Source organism: Chrysochloris asiatica, unplaced genomic scaffold, assembly GCF_000296735.1.
Source record: "Chrysochloris asiatica unplaced genomic scaffold, ChrAsi1.0 scaffold00053, whole genome shotgun sequence".
Lineage (NCBI taxonomy): Eukaryota > Metazoa > Chordata > Mammalia > Afrosoricida > Chrysochloridae > Chrysochloris > Chrysochloris asiatica.
Window position 1 is genome coordinate 15,329,155 of NW_006408571.1, and position 13,012 is coordinate 15,342,166.

At 41.7% G+C, this 13,012-nt stretch overlaps 1 protein-coding gene and 1 pseudogene across 1 annotated transcript; both read right to left on the reverse strand.

Moving 5' to 3' along the window:
- Positions 1-3,880: 3,880 nt before the first annotated feature.
- EXOSC3 (exosome component 3) lies at positions 3,881-8,684 on the reverse strand. Its single transcript, XM_006863128.1, has 4 exons — positions 8,376-8,684; positions 7,572-7,721; positions 5,186-5,337; positions 3,881-4,082 (listed from the first exon to the last, which is right to left on the reverse strand). Exons 1-4 carry the CDS (start codon positions 8,682-8,684, stop codon positions 3,881-3,883), a joined length of 813 nt encoding a protein of 270 aa, XP_006863190.1.
- A 1,650-nt stretch (positions 8,685-10,334) lies between these two features.
- On the reverse strand, positions 10,335-10,610 carry LOC102825865 (annotated as a pseudogene).
- Positions 10,611-13,012: the final 2,402 nt, after the last annotated feature.

Genomic DNA, 13,012 nt, shown 5'->3' on the forward strand with positions numbered 1-13,012 from the left:
TCACCAGCTAAGTCACTTGAGGCTTGTTTAACGCAAAAACACCATTCTTTCAACGCATCTTTCCAGGATTTCTGAAGCGGAGTCCAGGATCCAATCAAAAGGTTAGAAGTTTCAACCCACCAGCTGCTCTGTGGAAGAAAGATGTGGCAATCTGCGTCTGTAGAGATGACATCCTTGGAAACACTATGGGGCATTTCTACTCTCTTCAGCAGAGTTGTTAATGGGTCTGAACAGGCTCGATGACAATGGGTTTGTTTTCTTTTGAAGCGGAGTCCAGAAACTAGTGTTTGTTGTTTACCCCAGTGATTTTGACACAAGTAGTCTGACAACCACATTTTGAGAAACTGTATTGTATGCCACATTTAGGGTACATGCTACTCCTACCTCCACCTGCTCTTCCCTTCCTGCCATATGGCTATGAGAATGGTTTCTCATGTAGATCATCACTGACATCTTATCCATCAGACAGTTAGGAGCAGATGTGAAATTAGGAATGGCCCGCAATTAAGAGGAGCCAATAACCTTGTGAGCTTGCTGAGACTGCTGGTCTGAGTTGGCCCCCTCAAAGGCACATTAGAGACCTGCCCCAGTGAGTGGTTTGGTATGTTTTGTCATGACATTCTCTTCTGGACGATATAGAAGCCATGTTGTCCTCTATAACTGAAGATGAGAGAAGTTACCATTTGTTGTTGTTAAGTATTGTGGAGTCGGTTCCAGCTCATAGTGACCCTGCAAAGGGTTTCCAAGCTGTAAATCTTTACAGGAGCAGAACACCTCATCTTTCTTCTGCGGGACCACTGGTAGTTTCAAACTGTTGACCTTGAGGTTGGCAGCCCGACTCGTAACCACTACTTAATATCAAACCCTTGTGTGACTGTTACACTTGAGCAGGGGCATTAAGTAGGTTTTCTTAGGCTTCATGTTGAACTAGTAACTGAGTAGTATGCTGTCAGAAGGCCCCCCACAAATCCTAGCACCACTTCCATCGTGTGGGCAGTGCTACAGGGACTTCCACCACTCAGAGCTCTTGCTTTAGTGGGAGTGTGGCTTTTCCTCTCCACTCCTTTCCTGTCTCCGACTCTATCACATCCCTGTGTGCATCAAGACCCAGTCTCTGGATGGCCTGCCTCAGTTTCCTCTTTTTCTCACTATGCCTTGTTTCCATTTCATGAGAATTCCAGTTGTCAGAAGATCATAGGTCAGGTCTTCCTATCCTCCTGAGGCTTTGGGCCAGTCCACCATCTCTTACCACACCTGGTTAAGTGTTGCATTCGGCCTGTTTTATTCCTAGAACTCTTCATAATTACGGAGCCATCTTCTTATCAACACTCTGTATATAAAATAGTGTGCATGTGTACACACACGCACACACACCAAAGAGAATAGAACATTCTTATCTACAGGTTTCATTTCAAGGGCATCTTTAATGGATAATGGCTGATCATAGCAAAGTCTTTGGAAATAGTGCCAGGGTTCAGTGGCCAAAGGAGGCAGTGGCACACATTCAGCTTTACTTAGCATCTTGGATCTTGACCAGGATTGTTAAGCTACTAATGTCAGGGACCACATTTTATGCTTTCGTGTCTCCCATAGTGCCTGACTCACAGGAAGTGCCCAGATATATTTTGACTACATAAATAAGTTTACTAACAGGCAATTAGTCCCCAAACTACTACATGGTTTTAGATGTCTTTTATACATTTACGTATTTGTGAAAGACCTACTTTTAAGCCTTAAAAATTGTTACACCACAAGTTTAATTTTCACTAAACTATTCTAAGTTTTTTGGCTTTTTCCAGCCACCTCTGACCATCTTGATTCTCCCCCACTCAGTTCATAAGCTCTACAGATCTGCCTGCCCTGCTCCCGCCCTACTGAGAGCTCTCAAAGCATTGTTTCTTCCCTGCTCTTCCATGTTCTCAGTATGAGTGTGGAGGTACTGCTCTCCCTTCCCTATGGTAGGACCCTAACAGGATAATTCAGGTGAATATCTTTATTTCCTTTTGAGCTTCATACAAGCTAGATTCTTCATATATATTTGTTGACTGAGTCACAGATCAAATAAAAAACTAAAGTCACAGTATTGTTAACATCCTAACTTAAAAATAGCCAGAAAATACATTGCATTTTGGCACATGACCATGTTAGGCAATCTCTTACTACATACTCTTCTACTCCTGACAGTTTGGGTTAATAACCTCTATAAAATACTGTGCTGGCAAAAACCAGAAAATATATTCTGGATCACAAAAGGATACTTCTCTGTTCCTTTTCCTTCTCATCCCAACTTAATGCCACAAGGGCTATTATCACTTGATCAATCAACATCATTGACTTTTTAGTCATTTAAAAACCAGTTAGCAGCTTTATATAGGACACATCTTTAGGAATCCATAATATTGAATGAGTTCTATAAGCTCTATTATCCTAAAAGGATTTCTTATGCTTTGGGGTAGTCCATAAATCTCATATTCTCAGAGAAGCCTGTGAACCTAGAACCATTGATCTGGATCACCTGCCCGTTTTCATCTTCACCCATAAAGGCTTTACATAAAATGCCAAATACCATGAAGAATTGCCTTTCCCCATCCTCTGCACCAAAACGAACTACCCCCCCGCCCCCCCAACACATACACACAATCTCAACAGGTAGATTCTTTGACTTCTAGAAAAGGATTTAAGTAAAGTAAGATTTTCCCACATTTGGATTCAGAGATGCTCATCATTGTGTTGCTTATATAAGCCAAAAAAAAACTAGATATATCCAAAATAACCTATGAGAATAAATGATACAATTATTGAATTTTTACAACAAAGAACTGTTAAATGTTCTTTGAAGTGGACAAAATTATTACATGTTGAATGCTGTTGATCAGTTCCAACTCTGAGCAACCCTGTGTAGGATTTCCAAAGAGTGTTTGGTGGGTTTGAACCACCAGCCTTGTGGTTAGTGGTCCAGTGCTGATCCTCCAGTGCCACACCAGGACTGTGGACTTGGGAGACTGTAAGTTGGCATGAGTCAGAACTGACTCAATAGCAATTAACAACAATAATATAAAGTCCATTGGAGTCCTGGTGTGGTGCTGTTGGATAAGAACTGGACTACTAAGGTCAGCAGTTCAAACCCACCAGCATCTCCTTGAACAATTGTCATGGGGGGAAGCATAAGGACTTATAGCTTTCTCCCATGGAGTAGCTGATGGACTCGAACCAGACCTTATGATTCACTTTCCTGTGCTTATTGGATAATCATATAATGGCAATATTAAAAAACATGTACACCTATGGAGGTTAAGAATGTAGACAAGCCAAACTGTGCTTCAGTTTCCTCAGTTATGAGGATGTCTTCTATAGCATTACTAGGTAAAGCTATAGCATTACTAGGTAAAGGAGGTAATTCAAACAAAATACTTGGAAAAACACTCAGCACATAGTAAACAGTAATTGTTAGCTGTTACCCTCTTAATGATGATAATCCAGGGGGGAGGGGGTAGGATTTGCTTATGTTTGTAGTTTCTTTGGTGAACATGTTTACTATTATAACCAGACATGACTTTAATGCTGACTTCCAGTTTATAATCAAAGCTACATTCTAGAAAAACCAAAGGAGTTAACACTTAATAAATAAACCAATAGAACTTTTAATTACATTTATGTAAAGAAAAAAGAGCATAATATTTTATTATTTTCTCCTTGTGACAGTAGCATGTATAACAACCAATAACTTCTTATAAAAAGTATTTTATTACACCAATGAGACAATATGTACAATCATGTTGCCATATGAATGAATATTTGTTGTGGAGGCTCACCTGAATAAAAGTTTCCCCCAGGAAATCCAGTCTCTTGGTTCAAGTGACCCATAAAAAGTCCACATCTATCAGCTTTCAGCCAATCGAGAGAAGATTTGTTTTCTTTGATCTGTTGTCATGTGTTCACAAGCTTCCAAAATGTTTGCCAAAATTAAAGTCTGCTGAATTGTTTTTGCCTTAACCCATATTCTTCCATTCATTCCAAATACGATCTCCAGTGGATAGAGTTTCCCCACTTCCTGAATGATCTCACAATCTGGAGCTAGAAGCCTAGTGGAGAAGAGAAAGAAAATGAAATTCTAGTAAAGTGGGTATGTCCTGATTTGCCTTTAGAAGGGACTCCTTTTCTGGGCAGTTCTTCAAAACCCCACCGTTATTCCAAGAAAAAAAGCTTATAACTACCTTTGCTGCCTCCTTCTTCAAGAAGCTTTACATTTACTAATATACCAGAGGCCACAATGGTGGATTCACCCTTCAAAGAAATCAGACTAACATGTGATGTCAACTTTGCAAAAAAAAATCCATACAGTTCTCCCCCTAAATCGTCAAAGCACCTTAATTCTAGATTTTAGGATATTCACTATATTACAGTGTTAAAAAATAAACACTTTAAACTTACTCTTGGTATCAAATTCCACCTTAGAGAAAAGCATTGGGTATTTCAGACCATAAGGATATTGTTTGGTTAAAAACATAATTTTCTTATGTCCCAAAGTAAGCCTCCCAAATCTACAGAAAATGTAGCAAGAAAAGGCATATATAAGAGAGGTCAGAATTTTAGTGGCTCTAGGAGTCAAGTTTTAATATGACACAGCTTTTAGTGGGTAAAGGTCTGCAGACCTAAGAGAATCTGCCTTAGTAGGAACTCTGAAATCTACCAGAAGCCTTCTGTAAATGTCTTACAAAGGGCACGATCACATCAGTCTCCTTGATTATTGAGGGAAATTTGGTGATTTTGTTCAATTCTAAATTGTATCTGTATTCAAATGCTTTCTAAACAGAGAGGGGAGGGAGGCTGGTTTTTTACAGCTGGGCTGAGTATATCAGCTATAAAGGAACAGCAAGCCTTCTGGGAGAAAAGACACAGGACACAAAAAGTTTAAGGAATGAAGTTACCAGCCCAGGCCCCACATACACACTAGAAACTACACAGCTCATTACATCTGAATTGGATGTATTCACATAAGTGAATTAAGAGGGGATAGGACTAAATTAATGATTTTACCAATTGCTAAAACAGATAAACTGATTTTTAGCTTTGAGGATAAACTGAGATATTGCTAAGAAGAATCCAAAGCCCAAAAATTGGCCAGCTTTCCAAGACAATATAATTGTAAAAGGAGACAAGTAAGCCAGTAGACATCGGGACTTACTTTCTAATTAAGCCCAAAGTCACTTTAAAAAGCAGACCATCCTGTCCAATTACACCCATTCCATTGGCTCGTCCACAGCTGTCAATACAAACCATCTCTGGTTCCATGTCTTTATTAGCAACCACAAATTGGCCATAGATGAGATCTCCAACCTACAATGATAATAAACAGTTAATTTCATCTCAGGAAATCATTCTAAGGGCAACACCAGCTACCTACAATTCTGTGGTTAAGGGACTGACTATATTTCAGGATCCAGTTACACTGTCTGGAAATAAGGCAAAATATACACACATGCCACGCATCTTTACCCACCAGGAAATGCCCAGAATGGAGCTATCTCAAGGCCAGGAAACACATTTCTAGGACTGCACTCTTCGTTATGTTAGCCACTAACTACATGCAATGATTGAGATTTAATTTAAAATTAAATAAATTAATCAAAATGTAATTTAATTCCACTCCTCAATTGCACTGGCCACATTTCAGAACTTAATAATCACAGGGGGCTACTATACTGGTTACTGAAGCTACATAACATAAGCAGCATTGCAGAAAGTGCTTTCAGATACTACTGCCCTAAGAAGTTCCAGAAGACTTATGGATGGAGGAACTCCTGGCATGCAAATCACTCAAGCCAATAGCTGGAGCAATGGTAAGCCACTGATAATTTCTCCATGCAAGGTTTACTTTAAAATCTTATAGAAATGAACTTCAAAATAGGAAATAAACTTATTCTGTTTATTCAACAAAACACTGACTGTGAGAACTACAGTTAAACAAAACAGTCCCTACCCTTCAGAGCCATTTGGTCTTGGGGGCAGTTGGATGTATATATGAAAAAAATTTATTAAACGCTAAATCCAGTAAGTGCTAGAAAAAAGTTAGTGATTCATGATTGTTAAGTGCCGTTGAGTCAGTTCCAACTCTGACTCATAGCAACCCTGGAACTGACTTGATGGCTCTTAACAGAACACCATCGGGTTTCCAAGGAGCAGCTAGTGAGTCTGAACCGCTGATTTTGTGGTTCAAACCCACCTTGCAGTCCAATCCTTTATCTCACAGTGCCACAGCAGGACTCCAATTCAGGATGAGGAATGGCTTTAGAGGGTGGTATTTGGTCTGGGTTTCAATGAATGAGCACATGCTCCACAGATTGAGAAGAGGATATCGCATGAACAAAGGTTCAAGGAACAGAGGGAACAGCATGAACAAAGGCAGGAAATTACTTTATGGGTTTGTTGGTGGTGGTAAGTGCCATCAAGTCTTTTCTAACTCATAGTAACCCTGTAGAGGGTTTCCAAGGAGTGGCTGGTGAGCCTGGACCGCTGACCTTGTGATTCACACTGACTTTGCAGTCCAGTGCATTAACTCTCAGCACCACACCAGGTCTCCTTGTGGGTTTAGTGGTTCTATTAAAAGTCGGATGTGGTTTAAGTATGGCTGCATGAATGATGTAATTGTGGATGAGGCAAGACCCCTGAGTGTTGTGCCAAGGAATCTATCTCTAAAAGAACCATTTATGTTTTGAGGTAAGTTTGTGAGGATGTCACTCTGAAAAGTTTGGATGGAGAGACAAGTGTGTGGAGACAGGGATATTAATGAGGTCATTGACCAAGTCCAATCAACAGGTAGCAAGGCCTGAACTTACAAAATGGAAAGGGGTGGAAATGAGAAGGTCAGAGAATCAATAAAGTAACCAAAAACACAAGTTGAATTAAAAGGGGCCAAGAAATCACTCAAGTTCTGATTCAGATGAACAAAAGAGAGTCTGGCTACGCTGCGAGATGCCATTCCCATTTATGGATGGCTAATGAGTGAGCTCTGGTAGCGTAGTGGTTACGATTAGGCTGCCAACCTCAAGGTCAGCAGTTCGAAACTAACAGCAGTTCCGCGGGAGAAAGATGAGGCGTTCTGCTTCTGTATAGATTTATAGTCTCGGAAACCCTGTGCAGGGTCGCTATGAGTCAGAATCGACTCCATGGTACTCAACAACAACAACAATGACAATTTGTGCCCCCGTTTATCCTCGCTCTCTGAGTCTATGGCTGACTTCTTTGGTTAGTGCCCAGGATACTGGAAATAAAGAGATCAAACCTTTCAAATAGTAAAGGTATAATATCCCAAGAACCAATGGCACAAACATAAAAAACGTATGTTTTTTTGTCTAGCTGTAGCTCCTGGTCCAGGAGCTACAGCACCCAAAGGAACTCTTGGTGACTGGTGATTTTAACAGATGTTCAGAGATCATCCTGTAGAACTGGGAAATGTGGTTATGCTTCGGAGACAATTCAGTAGCCTGGGTATTTTCATATTCTAGGTAATCAGTTTTTTTGTTTCTGTTTTTTTTTTTTAATACTTGTAAAACCAAAGGTCTCCATCTTACCTGCACATTTGGTCTGTTTCTTTTAGTTGCACCTTCAAATGCCAAGTAAGACAAAGACGCTGGCTCACTCCCTCCAACATCCACTTTGAATATGTCTCCAGATTTAGCTGTCACTATGCCAATCACATGGTCTCCTTTCACTGGGACATACTACAAAAGGAAACAGAACGAAAGAACAGCCATGTTATTGCTGTTAAGTATTGACAAGTTAGTTCCAACTCATAATGACCCTGTACAGCGTGTCCAAGGAGCGGATAGTAGGTTTGAACCACCAACCCTCTGACCCTGCGATTAACTGTCCCGTGCTTATCCTACAGTGCCACACCAGGAATTCCAATTTCTAGTAGTCAGTTCCATCCACACCTGAATACCCACTTCAGCATCCTTATCAAACAATCTGGCTCCTGCTTGCACATACAGGCTATTTCAGGTACTAGACAGTTCTGTCTACTAAGAAAGTTCGTAACTTTTCTAAGAGAAATTTAACTCCTTGAGACATCCATTCACTGAGCCTGGCTCTGTCCTCTGGGGCCTCAAAGAGCAGTTCAGTTATTCCCTGACCTTTGAAGACAATGACCACAAGTCACAATGCTTACCCTCTTACAAATGTTAAGGCTTCCACTAGGCTTTCTCCCCAGGGTCGCCCTTCTCAAACCACATTCCTGTTGCTTTCGGTCTCTCGAGAGCTGGAGAAATGCACACAATCTCCACAGTGGAAGGCGCCTCTCCACGACGCCCTCCCAGTGGAAGGCGAAGCCTCTCCCAGGGCAGAGATGCCACTCTCGCTGCCGCACGCCAGCTCACCCGTTTCTGCTGCGAGTCCACCCAGTACACTCCGCCGCCGCCGCCGGAGGGCTCCTTGTGACGTAGGCGGCCGCATTTGGTGACCAGCATACGGTCTCCACAGCGCCGCAAGCCCGGGCCGCACACTACACGCACCCGCGATCGCGTCCCGGGATTCAGGAGTAGTGGCCGTTCTCCAGCACCGCCAGGGCCTTCCGCGTCCTCCTGCTCCGGCAACAGCAGCTCCTCGCCCGGCAGCACCAGCTGACCCAGGACTGTGCGCGCCGCCCGAGCCTTGCTGCCCACCACCGACTCAGCCGCCTCAGCCATCGTGAAACCCACCAAACCCAAAACGCCGAACCTAGTTTCCACTTCCGGCCCTGCGTCAGCTCGTCGGCCCGCCCAGCGCCTTCTGTTTCCGGCACGATGGGTCGGTCGGACTGACTTCTGTGAGGGCCAATCGCTGTGAGCCGGAGGATACCCTCAAGGTAGTTGTGAGTGTGTCCCTTTGTCTCTGGTAGGCCTCCTTTCATGCGGGTGTACAAAAATCGCTCGGCTTGAGTAGAACGTGAAGCCTCCACTTCCGGGTATCCTAGGCACCGTGGATTACAAGATGCTTCCTGGGAGAACCCTGGAATGGAACCCGGGGAACCCACCAACCTAATGTTGGGTGGACTCATAGTCCCTTTCCCCTCCACCCTCAGAAGGGTGACTGACATTTTCCCAGGAAAAGTATTTTCTTTTTAAACTAAAACCTTTTTGATTCTTAACAAGAAGGCATTCACATTGTGGGAAACACGGAGAATAAAAATAGCTTCTTGGTTTTACCGTTTGTTTTAAGATTATTGTTGTTATGTGCAGTGGAGTCGGTTCCGACTCAGAGACCCTGTACAGGGTTTCCGAGGCTGTAAATCTTTACGGGAACAGAGAAACCTCATCTTTCGCCCATGAAACAACTGGTAGTTTCGAACTGCTGACCTTGAGGTTCACAGCCCGATTAGTAACCATTTTGTTGTTGTGAAGTACTGTCGAGTCGGTTCAGACCCACAGCGACCCTGTATAGGGTTTCCGAAGAGCAGCTGGTGAGCTTGAACTGCTGAACCTTGCAGTTCAAACGGCTTTGCAGTCTGGCGCATTAACCCACAGCACCACACCAGGACTCCTAGTAACCACTTGTTGTGAAGTGCCATCAAGGATTCCGACCCATAGCGACCCTGTTATAGGGTTTCCAAGGAGCATCTGGTGAGCTTGAACCACTGCTCTTGCAGTTCAAATGACTTTGCAGTATGACACAGTAGCCCACGACGCCACACCACTATGCACTGTCAAAACCCTAATTCTGACTCTTTTTAGTCCTGGCTCTGGCATGGAATGTTGAATGAATGAATATTAGCATCTTAGTTGTTTTGTTTTGTTTTGTTTTGTTTTGTTTTGTTTTATTTGAATGTGAATTAAGTGAAGGTTTTCAGAGAAGACCTTCGTTTTGTGAGGAACATTGGTTCCTCTTGGTAACTGGCAGGTTGGTATAAACCACTGACTAGGACCTTACCCCAATGGGTCTTCTCAGGAAGAACTGAGGCAGACAGACTTATCCCATATGAGGTCACCAATGACTTATCACGAGTGCTTACCAACGAATGCCAAGAAATCCAATCAGTACTCCTTTTAGAGAAAGTGAGGCTTTATTATTCGAGTTTGCAAAATAGGGCACCAAACACAGAAGACAAACCCAGTAGATGCATGGCCTGGCCCTTTTATTTTTTTTCTTATTTCCTATTTTTTCTTATTTCCTATTTTGAAAGTCCCTCCCCTGGTTCCTCATTGATTGAGTACAGTGGGGTGAACCATCTTCCTGGATAGTGCATGTTTTCCTTTTTTTCATAATCATCTATTTTATTCAGATAGCAGTCTGATCACATATGGTCCAAGAACAAATAGTAAACCAAATATAATCAGGGGGTAAAGATTGGTCTTCAAATGTCAAAGCCAATGATGCCACACTTGCCACATCTCAGTGGCCACCAAACCATTCAGCAGAGCTTTCTTAACTGTGAGCTGTTTGAAGCGACCAATTTTAGCACTATTGACTATTTTTTTCAGGTTCTGAATGGCTGTAGGGATCTCAGCAGGGGTTGGAGGAACCAGCTCCACCTTGGCATAGTGCCAAAATGTGGCCAACTGAGGCTTCAAGTAAGTCACAGAAGCATTTACCATCGCCGGAGCCTTCTCCACCAGGTTACAGATAAACTGGGCCATGGTTCTAGTGTGGAAAGCCTGTTTCCCACAACAGCCGGTTGAATGCTGCCTCACCTGTTTCCTTTTGATGGATGCATTCTATTTTTTTTTTTTTTTTTTGTAAGTTTTTATTGTGAATTGAATGATATGTTACATGGGAGAACATCAATCAGTTTTACACTCATGGTTTCATTGTAATGATTACAATCCCCTCTGTGCATCATCATTCAACACTATTTGCTTCTATTCCTTCTGTTTTTTGTTTTGTTTTGTTTGAGGAGGATGTACACAAAATGATGGTTGCATTCTTATTATAAGGTTTCTACTTAAACAGATACCCCTTCCCACTCCCCCAATTTATCCTGTTTACACATACCCCAGGTGAATGGGTTCCTGTCACTAAGTCAGCAAACAATCTATGCCTGGTCAATTAGCAGTTTCCTGGACCCTTTGTTTCCTTATTCCTGAAGATGGACCAGCTTGAGAATTATTTGGTTGTCCATGTGAGAAGCAACTGAAATGTAAATCCATAGTACTTCAAGGCTTCTGTTTTTGTGACTTAACTCACACCGGCACCTCTGATTAGTGCTTGGACAGACTCTCCAGCAGTGGAGAGAGAACTTCTAGGAATTGGGAGGGTGAGGCTGGACCATAGATTTGAGTTGTTCTTCTGGTTCTTCTCATCTTTCTGAGACACCCACTTCCAAAGTGAGCTTCTAGCATTTTAGATGTTTAAGATAGAGGACTTCTGGCAGGATGGCAGACTAGGAAGGCACTCTATACATGAACCCTCTAAAACAAAGATGTTGTTTTTGTTAAGTGTTGTTGAGTCAATTTTGACACATAGTGACCCTGTATAGGATCTCCAAGGAGCTACTGGTGGGTTTGAATTGCCAACTTTGTAGTTAACAGTCTAGTGCTTATTCTACAGAACTACACCAGGAATGTACAACAAAGATCCAAGAGACTAAGTGAAACAGACACATGAAAATCCTGGGATCTTGAACTTCAGAGGAAAGGACTGAGGAAAAGACTTCAGAGAAGTGGACTGAGTGCTTGCTCAGTAGGAGAAGCTGAGTAGGGACAGCAAGAGAGGGTGACAGACTGGTGAATGGCACAGCCATCTTGAAATTTTGTGAGAAGCTTTGTGAGAAGAAAGTGGCATGGTAGAACAGATTCACAAAAGCACTGGGGAGCTGCATTTCCTTCTTTTTCCTTACACTCCCCTGGTGACCAAAGGTGAGGTCAGCTCCCACCCTCCTCTCATGGGTGGTTGTGAGCCACACCAGTGTAAGGCAGAGGCTGACTACTCTTCTTTGGGGTCTGGATTAAGGCGAGTTCAGTTCCAGACATATAGAGACCGCAGACAGTTGATGAGAGCCTAAGAACAAATAAATGTATAATCATTAATTAAATACAAATACAATACCACAATATCCTGGAGAGAACACACAGTTTTAGCCCAAACAAAGAAATAAGAGAATATGGCTCAAATAAATGACCAAGATGCAGAACCAGAAAGTGTTTTGAGGAAGAAAACTGAAAAAGAATTCAAAAGAATGATATTTAAGTACCTTCAAAGTATTGATATGAAAATCAAGGAAAACAATGAGAACACAGAAAAAAACTTCAGAAGACTAACAAACAACCAAGTTATGCAAATTTTTAAAGAATACAAAACCTACAATTAAAAATCCAGAAGATTAATACTAAGATATCAGAAATGGACAATACATTGAAAGAGCAAAGGAGTAGATTTGAAGCAATGGAAGCCCAAATTAGTGAACTTGAAAATAAATCTCTCAATAATAATATGCTAGAAGATCAATCAGAAACAAAGAATGAAATTTTCTGAAAAAACCTAAGAGTTATGTGGGACACTGTGAAGAGAAATAACTTATGGGCAGCTGGAATTCCAGAACAGGAAGAGACAATAAAAAGTACAGAGAAAATTGTTGAAGAGTTGTTGGAAGAAAACTTCTCTAACATCATGAAAGATAAGAAGCTAAATGAACCCCAAACAGCATAGGTCCCAAATGAAAACCACCAAGATATATCGAGTCAAACTTTTTAAAACCAAAGAGACGGAAAGAATCCTGAGAGCAGCTCAGGAAAAATGAGAAGTTACCTAAAAAGAAGAACTAATAGATTAAGCTCTGGTTTCTCAACAGAAACCATGCAGGCAAGAAGGCAATTGGATAGTATATTCAAAACTCTGAAAGAAAAATGTTGCCAATAAAGAATCATATATCCTGCAAAGCTGTCCCTCAAATATGACAGTGAAATTAAGATTTTTTTTTTTTAATTAAATGTTTTTATTTTGCATTGAGTGAAAGTTTACAGGGCACATCATCAGCTTCACATTCAACCATTCATATAGCTTGTTTCATTACATTGATTATTATCCCCACCATATATCATCA